This window comes from Eptatretus burgeri, chromosome 3 (genome assembly GCF_056783735.1).
Source record: "Eptatretus burgeri isolate ZD-2024b chromosome 3, Ebu_testis_v1, whole genome shotgun sequence".
NCBI lineage: Eukaryota > Metazoa > Chordata > Myxini > Myxiniformes > Myxinidae > Eptatretus > Eptatretus burgeri.
In genome coordinates, this window is record NC_140963.1 from 44,951,995 (window position 1) to 44,963,843 (window position 11,849).

At 41.7% G+C, this 11,849-nt stretch overlaps 1 protein-coding gene and 1 pseudogene across 5 annotated transcripts in view; both read left to right on the top strand.

Moving 5' to 3' along the window:
- Positions 1 to 11,849, top strand: part of LOC147029794 (uncharacterized) — a 100,117-nt gene that overhangs the window by 76,399 nt on the left and 11,869 nt on the right. For all 5 annotated transcript variants that reach the window (XM_085873125.1, XM_085873124.1, XM_085873126.1 and 2 more), the window contains 2 exons: positions 1,616 to 1,704; positions 5,207 to 5,374. In XM_085873125.1, coding sequence (XP_085729251.1) covers positions 1,616 to 1,704; positions 5,207 to 5,374 — 257 coding nt within the window. The remainder of the gene's footprint in view (positions 1 to 1,615; positions 1,705 to 5,206; positions 5,375 to 11,849) is intronic.
- Positions 1,303 to 1,443, top strand: LOC147029796 (signal recognition particle RNA; annotated as a pseudogene).

Genomic DNA, 11,849 nt, shown 5'->3' on the forward strand with positions numbered 1-11,849 from the left:
AACTTGAAAAATTCTGAGATCTGGATCCAGATTCGGATCTTCACAAAAATCGAATCAATTAGTCCTTGTCACACACCTAGCATGTCCACCAAATTTAATCCGAATCCGTCCACAACTTTTTCAGATATCATGCAAATATCGTTTTTAGCCCCGTCTCTCGATGTTGAAGAATCAGTAGAAAATTAAATATTTCTCATCTCCAGATCTGTATTCGGATCTTCACCAAAATTGAATCGATTCGTCCTTGTCATACACACCCACCCTGTCCACCAAGTTTCGTCGGAATCCATCCATAACCTTTCGAGATATTGTGCTATTAATTGGTTTTGGCGCTATCTCTCAACGGTGAAGAATCACTGAAAATTTTCTCAGATCCAGATCCGGATTCAGATCTTCACCAAAATTAAGCATTGCTGTCCTTGGCCGGTCACCTACACACATGAGAAAAATTCAGAACGATTGCTTGAAAACTGTGGCTAAAAATTGTGTGACAAACAGACAAACACTACAGACCAACAAACTTGGCAAAAATATATTTTTGCCAAGTTAAAAGCTCTTTTGTGCTATTGAAAGGTCAACACCTGAATCGTCAGCTTATAGATTATTGCTTCCCATGGTGGTTAACTTATTCCAAACAGCGTTCTGTTGGTTCCATCTACTGTTCTACCCATCTGCCGATGTAAAATGACACTAGACTTCATGAGGACTAGTTTTCCATTCTTTCTTAATGATTTGATTCTGCCTTTTCTATTTTTTGATTAACTGATTAATTACTTAATAATTATCGATTTATTAATTACTTATTACCTCTGCCACTGAAGGTGAAGGAGGTTGTGTTTTCACCCCCTTTCTGTCTGTTTGTCTGACTGTGTACAGGATATCTCAAAAAATTGTGGACAGATCTGGATGAAACTTGGTGGACATGTTGTGTGTGTGTGACAAGGACAAACCGATTAGATTTTGGTGACGATCCGGATTCGGATCCGACGACTGGATTCGGATGAAACGGTGATTGTTTTGGAATGCTTTTCGCTCGTTGATTAAGAAATTAATTATTTTACGATTATTATTTATTTATTTTAATTATGCAATTAATCAATTAAACAATCAATTATTGTGCACCACTCCCTCCCAATTCCGTCTCCATGTGCTACACGGTGGCATCGCCCTGGCAATGTCGTGCGCTGGAGGATTTGTTATTTATTTATTTGGCATGGGGTTGTGTATTTTGAATGTACCTCAACTAGTTTGTTTGTTTTTTTCTCATTTTGTTTTAAACGGACTACTTTATGATTGATCTGAACCGGGCGTAGTGGCGTGCGCCTGTAATCCGGCTACTCGGAGGTTTGGGTTGGAGGATCGCTTGAGGACGGGTGCTCTGCGCTGGGCCGCGCTATGAGAGGTTGTAGGGCAGCCCGCAATCATGGCGAAACCCAATCCTTATCCCTGTGTCGTAAGAAGCGACCAGGGTTGCGTCAGGAAGGGCATCCGGCGTAAAACCTATGCCTAATCATTATGCGGATCATTTCGGATGATCCGCTGTGGCGACCCCTAACGGGAGCAGCCGAAAGACGAACAACAACAACTTTATGATTGATCTGTGCTACTTTTACAGTCAACTGCCACGCAGAGTCGCCAAGAACAAGAGCACCAGTTGGTGGTTTTTCCTGAGGACGAAGGAAGTCTGCAAGCCCAGGCGGCAAGGTACATTCCTGCATCTCTCTTGAAAATATTTTTTGTAATAATCCAGCAAAACATTCTGAATATTTATTTTCTTTACAGGAGTAAGACTTCTGGAAGGGTAAGGTAGACCTGATTGTCGGACAAACATCAAAGGAATGAATGAACAGGCTAAGAGGAAAGGGAGAAGAGGAGGAAACACTGAAACGAGCAAATGGATGGAAAGTTATTCTTTACTTGGTCCAGGAAGGAGGACGTACCAGAAACTGAAATCTGGGTTGGGAGGTTTACAAATTGGTCAAAGTCACAGTCATAGAAGTCATAGAAGGCCCTTGCAAAATGCCATTGCCGGTTGTAGCTGAGGGAACACCCAGCCAGCTGGCATGGTGACAGTTGAAATTGCCACATATGAGAAACAGAGTTGGGATAGATGATTATGAGTCGATCCATGTCAGAAATAGAGGTGTATTAGATGATTGTGGCAAACAGACAAACATTAGGTGGTTGTGGAGACAGCAGTTTTGGTGACCCAGACAAACATGTTACCAGCAGTTATCAACTCATTTTGTTCAGCAGTTCAGGAGTGCAAAGAAGTAAAACAAACACACGCACATCCAAACACATGCACATTCGAGCTAACACACACAAACGCATGTACATTCAAACAAACACACATGCAAATTCAAGCAAACACACACATGCAAACACACTCACATATAAACAAGCAACACACATGCAAACACATGCACATTCGAGCAAACACACACGTCATTCATCAAAATGAAGGCACATGAAAAGCAAACAGGGGTTCAGGTTGTATTGATAGGGGATAAAATTATAATTCAAAAGAGGATTCGGGTTAACACTGTACAGGAATTTAGTGAGGCCTCATCTATATATTAATACTGAAGGACCAATTTTGTGCTCCTCCTCGCGGTCGCGTCACGTTTTTCTCGGTACTGTGACCTGGACTGAAAGAAACTTCGTACCTGAAAGAGTGCATCGCACATAGTGGCAATCGTCAAACTTCAACTCTGAAGCAGAATAAACAATTTTCGTTTTACATTCGTTTACATGGCGACGTGTGACGTCACCGCTGAGAGGCGTCAGGACGTCATGACATCATCGGTCATTCGCTGACGTCATTACGTCTGTCGTCGACAGACCGTCACCGCTGAGAGGTGTAATTCCACTCCTCGAAAATAGCGTCTGCAATGTAAAACCCTCTTCTGCACATGGTGACTACCTCAGAATGTGAATTTGGCACAAAAAATGTAACAGGAAACATTGTATCTATAAATTAATACTGAAGGACCAATTTTGTGCTCCTCCTCGCGATCGCGTCACGTTTTTCTCGGTACTGTGACCTGAGAAGTTTTGACACGGTGTTTGTACGTCAAAGTAGACACGTGCACAAATCAGGGGACTTCTTCACAAGGAGTAGTGTACACCAAAAATGTCGTGTACAAGGACGTTTTGTAGGCCTCATTAGGTAAGGCCATGGAGTACATCGACTGGGATCCGGCTCTTGAAAGAGCTGCCACTGGTTGTCATATTGGGCTCACGGAACGGAATCCGTCTGTGACGGGGTTTTGGCTCGTCAAGAATATTGTGTTTGGTTTTTGGTCACCACATTGAGGAAGGATATCGCTGTCAGAGAGGATTTTTCGTAGAGCTACTAGATTGATTCAAGGCCGAGCTTGACTCAGCTATGAGAAGTGGCTGAAAGAGACAGGATTTGCAACCTGGCAATACATTCATTCGGAAGGAGTTGATTATGAGGGGATACGGTAAAGTTGTTTGATATAAAATAGGGAATCTTAAAATAATTGCAGAAGAGTTTTCTTGGCAAAATGAACAGTGACGGGACTAGGGGCCACAGCTTGAGAGTGAATGAGGACATTAAGGAAGGTATAGATAAAGTATGGGTCTTTCACTCAGTGAGAAGTTGACGCCTGCAATGGTAGTTGCAGCAGAAAGAGTAGATAGGTTTAAACTAGATCGAGTTTGGTTCTGAGAAATATTGTGTTTAGAGGAGTACATCGACCTCATGTGGCCCTGTAGTTAGCTTTGTTGTAGATTGGTGATTTCCTCCATGTGTGGTGATAGTGATGCCTGTGAGAGGGTTTCATTAAAATGTGAATAGTCTTGACATGTTTGTTTCTGCATCCTACAACTGTCAAACCCTCTTCCCTGCCCCCTACCTTCCCCCCACCAAAATAAGAAAAACTCGTCATGTGGCTGCCTCTTCTCCACTTCCTCCCCTACCCCACTCCCAGTAAAATGGTGTTGATAAACTATTAATGGTGTTGATAAAGTTCCAATATAATAATCAAATAGCCTCTTCCTGTGTCCTAGTTCCTTAAATTACCTTTTTGTGGAGGTGCAATAATTCCAGAAGCTCATTTCAGCAGGTAATTTGATATTTGATTGTCAATCATTTCTTCCTCCAAAGGTTGGAATGAAACCCACCAGCTTTGATGAATATCCTTCTGTTAAACAAACACCAGCATTTCATTTGAGCATAATGATGCAATCGTGTTGCATTTTTTTGGCATCGTCGTCTCTTAACGTACATCTAACAGATGATTATAATCAAAATAATCAGCTTGTGAACATGTTAATTTCATCTTCTCCTTGAATTGAAAATCAGTAAGGAATTTGTTGTCCCTTGTTGAAAATCTCTCCCTCCGATTGATCGAATTAGGTATCAATGCTTTGAAAGACGACGACTGGAATGACTCGACGACGCAACCTTTACAGAGACTCGAGTTAGTCATGTACTTTTACTTGGGCCAGGAGGAAAAAACAATCTCCATTTTCACAGCACACATTCATTAGTTATTTTCAATCTTTTTACTTTTCCTATTTTAATAAGAAAATGTTCCTCTCCCTCTCCCTCTCCCTCTCCCACTTCTTTTTGTTTTGCCATTGCTCTCCCAGTCATCAGAGCAAGGTCTGGGAAACAGTGATAACTGGTCTCCTCTTATGAGACAACGTGTGATCTTTAACGTCCACTAACTAATGCAAACAGATGTTCCCCAGCTTAACACCCAACCAAGTGATGCCACACTTTTTTTATAATGTAACAACTGCAAAATACCACTCCAACAGTTTAAAGTTTGGCTGAGACTCGAACTCAGGAGCATTACCTCTATACTATCCATCAATTGGGACCATACTCTGTGCAGAGCGCTGGTGCTGCCGAAGCAGTCTTCTTGGTTATTGGGCACAATCCTGGATGGGTCCCCACTCCGACATAGTATACCATCAAGCTGGCACTCATTTTGCCGACCTCGGAAGGATGACAGGCAGAGTCAACCCCACCTGGTATTAATTCAACAGCCGAGCAGGATTTGAACTCAGGACTTGAGGATCCCAAGGCCACCACCCTAACCATTAAGCCAACACCAGGCATATACTCTCCTGTTTTTAACTTATTTGCCAATATTGTTTTTTATCCTTATCCATTGAAATCTTTAACACCATCTTTGTTGTTGTCTTTGCTGGCTTTCTTCTTTTTAAGGAAGCCGAGCATCGAGGAGGCTGAGCACGTTGATTGGCAGAAACGATGGACACACAGCAATCAGATTTGCACACAGTTGCAAACGCGAGAGCGTTTTCTCACTGCTGAAAACGCTGAGCTACAGGACATGGTGTTCAGCCTTAAAGAGCGCTTTGTAGAACTGTTGCGGTAAGAATTTGTATTTTTCTGTTTGGTTTGTTCATTTTTACCCACATTTATTAAAAGTGCACGGAGGAACTTTTGCATAAATCACATGAAAGACAAGGATGTTAAGGGACATCAGTTTACTTTGACTTATATTGGCAGGGAGTTTAGGAGACAGTATGGAAATATACACAGTGTGACAGCAGCTTGTTGTATGCTACTTTGGGGATTTCACAGGTCACGATAAATAGTGACGGTTGACTTACAGAAGCTTTATTCACATGAGCCGACAAACAGGATGGTTGTTCCTTTATTAACTCCACAAAACTTCAAAAGCTCCGAAAACTCCATGAAACTAGAATGGAGGAACGAATAACAAATGTGTTGGTTTAGATTTTAGGCTAACAAACGAATGTTATGTTTTGAAACTAAACAACGCATGAGCTTTATATACCAGTTGCCGACGATCGAGTAACTAACTCACTGAGAAATTGACATTATCACAGATTTGCCACTTGGATATTATCAAATAATTAAATCACATAATACATCATACATTGACCAAACTGTTACATGCCACCAAGGGTCCTCTTGATCACAAACTAAACAGGAGTTGGAAAGCAACTGCTTTTACTATGCCTCTCCCATGTCTCCTTCCACTCTCATTTCCACCTGCCACTCGAAGAACACGGGCATGTCCATGTCATCTCACGGCTAACATCACACTCAGTGTATGGGATTTAACTCAGGATCTCAGTGTCATTAGCAGGAAACGATGTGTCCTGATGTTTTTTTTTATGTTTTAGACATTGAATGAACTAGCTTGTGTTGTTTAAGAAGTGGGTTCAATATTACTAAAATACTTCTGTAATTTATTACATCCTTGCTTTCGGTCAAATCATGGCAAAAGCTAGGATTATCGGTAGTTAGGGAAATTGCACTAACCTTTTCAACAAATAAATCAATACAACGATTGGGTGGCATGAGTCCATTTGACTCGTGGATGTACAACCTGGCTAATATAGTGCTTACAAGGAGCCTAAGTTACAAGTGAAGCAGTAAAATGACGCATGAATGCAAAAGAACATATAAAAGTGAAGAATGAAACCAACATAACATTAATTATATATGGAGCAACAACGACTAACATTAAAAACATCATTAAACTCGAAGGGCACTCAGTAGAGCGCATACCTCCACCCTGTAATGCCTGATCCACGAGAACATATCTGGCCCAATACATTTTTGAAATATCATGCTATATATATATCGTTTTTGAGCCCTTTCTCTCAATGGTGAGGAATCACTTTTAATATGAAATAATTCTCGTATCCGGATCCGGATTCGTTCACCCAAATTGAAGCACTTTGTCCTTGTCACACACCCAAGATATCTACCAAGTTTCATCCGAATCCGTCCACAACTTTTTGAGATATCGTGCTATATATAAGTTTAGCCCAATCTCTCAACGGTGAAGAATCACTTTAAAAATTATTGTAGCCGGATCCGGATCCGGATCTTCACCAAGATCTAATCTGTTCGTCATTGTCACACACCGAACCTGTCCACAAAATTTCATCCGGATCCGTCCACAACTTCTTGAGATATCCTGTACACAAACAAACAGACAGACAAGCCGGCAGGTGGCGATGGGTCGCCGAGCATGGAAACTATAAGATATAGAGCAAAATGGATGTCATATAGCGGATAGGGAATCACCTTAAGATTATGCATATGAAATCTCATCCAGTTCCATCGACTGATAACTACTCGGTATCCATTTGAATGAAAAGTACCGACAATGCGGTTTGAAATTGGAAATCCCCAAAGTTCGAGGGGGTGCTGTGGGTGAACAAAGATCTAAATCGAAAATCCGGCTCGATCGTTTGTGCAAAATGTATTCCAGACGATTAGTGTGAATTTTCATGACCATCCGACCATAACCCTAGGAGGAGTAGCATTTGGCGCGAAGGCACCTCCAGCTCTCGGACATTATCGATTTTTGCTCTAATTGACCTTTGACCCCTGACCTATGCAAAATCGGTCAATATGTCCTGAGGCAAAGTTGTAGTACTCATTGAGTACCATGAACCTGTAAAGTTTCATTCGAATCGATGCACTCACCTGGTAGCTAGGGGGCCTTCAATTTTCGCCAATTTTTGCGCATACCCTAATTGTAGGGGGCGCTGCGGGTAAAGTATTCCATATATCACAAAAAACTGGAATATATTTGATAGAGCATCACCTGTAGATCATTCGTGCCAAATTTCATAACCCTACGTAGGATAATGGCTTTCGGAATTGATTTCACGTGAAAGGTACCGATTTTGAAGGTTTTTCGGTTGTTGCTGGGGAACCAAAGCGTCCCTAGCAACCATCACAATTTCCAAAGCACTAGGTCAGAAGATGTACCTACCACCTGAGTTTGGTCAAAATCCGCCCACGTTTACTACCAATTATGCTGATGACAAACGAACAAACATCCAAACAAACAGACAGAATTACTGACAATAAGGGTCACCCTATTTCGGCGACCCAATAAACAAGCCGGTAGGCAGCGATGGGTCGCTGAGCAGGACTGTTAGTATTGCGACACTTTGACCGCTGACCTAGTGGAGATAGGTCATTATGCAAATGAGCAAACTTGTAGTACTCATCAGGGAGTATTCACCTGCAAAAATTTGTTTGGATCGGTTGAGTCGTTTTACCGGTAGGGGGACTTGAATCGGCATTTTGACCAAAAAATGCACTTGTTGACCTTTGACCCCTGAACTAATTGAGATAGGTCATTATGCAAACGAGCAAAGTTGCAGTACTCATTACGGTCTATAGCATGTAAAGTTTCATTCGATTCGGTTCAATCGTCTTGGAGCTAGTGTACTTTGAAGTTTCAGCAGGAATGCTCAATGGCCATCGGACACCCAAGTTGAGAGGGTTGCTATTTGGAAACTATAAGATATAGAGCAAAATGGATGTCATATAGCGGACAGGCAATCATCTTAAGATTATGCATATCAAATCTCATCCAGTTCCATCTACTGATAACTACTCGGTATCCGTTTGAATGAAAAGTACCGAAAATGCGGTTTGAAATCGGAAATCCCCAAAGTTCGAGGGGGTGCTGTGGGTGAACAAAGATCTTAATCGAAAATCCGGCTTGATCGTTTGTGCACAATGTATTCCAGACGATTAGTGTGAATTTTCATGACCATCCAACCATAACCCTAGGAGGAGTAGCATTTGGCACGAAGGCACCTCCAGCTCTCGCATATTATCGATTTTTGCACTAATTAACCTTTGACCCCTGACCTAAGTGAAATCGGTCAATATGTCCTGAGGCAAAGTTGTAGTACTCATTGAGTACCATGAACCTGCAAAGTTTCATTTGTATCGATGCACTCACCTGGTCGCTAGGGGGCCTTCAATTTTCGCCAATTTTCGCGCATACCCTAATTGTAGGGGGCGCTGCGGGTAAAGTATTCCATATATCACAAAAACCGGAATATATTTGATAGAGCATCACTTGTAGATCATTTGTGCCAAATTTCATAACCCTACGTAGGATAATGGCTTTCGGAATTGATTTCGTGTGAACGGTACCGATTTTGAAGGTTTTTCGGTTGTTGTTTCAGTTTCGGAACCAAAGCGTCCCTAGCAACCATCACAATTTCCAAAGCACAAGGTCATAAGATGTACCTACCACCCGAGTTTGGTCAAAATCGGCCCATGTTTACTATCAATTATGCTGATGACAAACGAACAAACATCCAAACAAACAGACAGAATTACTGACAATAAGGGTCACCTATTTCGGCGACCCAACAGACAGAAAGGGGTGAAAACATAACCTCCTTCACCTTCGGTGGCGGAGGTAAATATTCTCGTGTAAAACTAAACAAGACGTGATTTCATCAAAAAAAAAATGCACAATATCTTTAGTAGTTTGAAAAAAGAAGTTCCATCTATTTAGAGTAACGGGGCCAAGTACTTGTCTATCAATCCAAGTTGGTAGGCCATTAAAACTGAAAGCTCGTTAATTCAAAACCTTTCCAGGCAATTGATATTGAAAATGTTAAGCTCTTCTAGTATTTTTGCAGTTTGACAAAGGATGGAAGACATTTTATAAATATTTGACCAAAAGACGAGCATAGGCTTTGAAAACTTATAGGGCCCAATATTCTTGCATTTATAAGTGGAATAGAGAAAGATAAAGCATGGATGCCGCAATGGTGATTATAAAATGGGGTAATTACAAACAAAGGAGTAGACACCATAGTTGACTTAGTTGAGCTTCCTTAATGCGGCATAGAAGGTCATGTTCATTAATGTATTTATGACTTCATCCATTCACGCAGTCAACATGTTAGCATCAACATAGCCCTCTCCTCCCTGCTCCCAGTAGTGGCTGGAGTTCTACAAGGAAGTGTCTTGGACCCAGTCTTGTTCCTCATCTACATTAGTAAAGGCCCAGTCACACCTTGACGTTTTAGCCAGCAATGGCAACGTATCAAAATGTATGTAAAACGCTGGCTTACGTTCAACTTTTGATGTTTTTTTTTTTTTAAGATTCGGACGTATTCATAACGGGTTGGTCGTATGCATAACATATTAGTAATGGACACAGAATGTTTCGTTGTCTTATAGATAACTTATACCAACGAATGCTTACCTTGTGGTCGGCGTTCAAAACCGATGACAAACGATAGTCTAACTTATGCATAGCGCGCTGCACGTATCGCCGACGAACACGTGACGTAGCCTATTAAAAGGCTGCCGCAAAACGATTCAAATCATAACCGCCGGAGAAATGGAAGTGTCAACATCACAGTCACACCTTGGCGATCTTGCCAGCGTATGCCGACCTCTGAAAATGCGTCTAAAACGCTGGCGCACGTAGAATACGGGATGGGTAAGTTTGGTATGCGTGAATAGAACGCTAAAGTACGCTATCATACGTCGTATTAAGTGGAGTATGTCTTGTAATTATAAACGTGTTAAACATTTTACGACGTACTTGCCGTATGAAACACGTTCCGCATGCGATGGGAATACGTTTTACGCACGATATCCCAACGTTGGCACACGTCGACAAAAGTTATGTGTAAGGTACTCATAAGTCGAAACACGTCATTGTAATGGTTAAGGCCCAGTCACACCTTGACGTTTTAGCCAGCAATGGCAACGTATTAAAATGTATGTAAAACGCTGGCTTACGTTGAACTTTTGATGTTTTTTTTAAAGATTCGGACATATTCATAACGACTTGGTCTAATGCATAACATATTAGTAACGGACACAGAACGTTTTATTGTGTTATAGATAACTTATACCAACGAATGCTGAACCTGTTGTCGGCCTTCACAACCTATGCCCAACGATAGTCTAACTTAGGCATAGCGCGTTGCACGCATCGCCGACGATGACGTGGCGTAGGTTATGAAAAGGCTGCCGCACAACGATTCAAATCATAACCGCCGCAGAAATGGAAGTGTCAACATCGCAGTAACACCTTGGCGATCTTGCCAGCGTATGCCGACCTCTGAAAAATGCGTCTAAAACGCTGGCGCACGTCGAATACGGTATGGGTAAGTTTGGTATGCATGAATAGAACGCTAAAGTACGCTAGCATACGTCGTATTAAATGGAGTACGTCTTGTAATTTTAAACATGTTGAAAATTTCACGACGTACTTGCCGTATGACACATGCTCCGCATGCGATGGGAATAAGTTGTACGCACGATATGCGATTGGTGACACACATCGACACATGTTACTTGTAAGGTGCTCATCAGTCGAAACACGTCGAGGTAATGGTTTGCGTCAGTGTTCCAGACTCCCTGTTTTTTTTTTTCTTCGGTATGACGGTGTTCAGTGTACAGTGCGGTTACGATTTAAATCGTTGAGCGGAAGCCTATTAATTATATTATATTATAACCGCACGAGAAATCGAAGTGTCAAAATCACCATCATACCGAAGGAAGGAAGACAAAAAAAAACAACAAAAAAAAAAAACAGGAAGTCTGGAACACTGACGCAAACCATTACCTTGATGTTTTTCGACTTATGAGCACCTTACAAGTAACGTGTGTCGATGTGTGTCACCGATCGCGTAACGTGAGTACAACACGTAACTCATAGGTTAGAAATAAGTTTCGGGTACGCTAACCATTACCTCGACGTGTTTCGACTTATGAGCACCTTACAAGTAACGCGAGTCGATGTGTGTCAACGATCGCGTGACGTGCCTACAACTTATGGCCAGCGTTATGCGGAACGTGCGAGTCATACGCCGGCATAAGTCTTAAAATTTCAAGCATGGAAAATTTGAGGACAACTGAAAAGTACAACGTTTAAAGCCAGCGTACTACGACGTATGGCAGTGTTTTTCAGCGTGCTCTTAATGATATCAAAACTTACCCGTAACGTATTCGACGTGTATCAGCGTTTTACACATTTTCCAAAAATCGGCATAAGCTGGCTAAAACGTCAAGGTGTGAC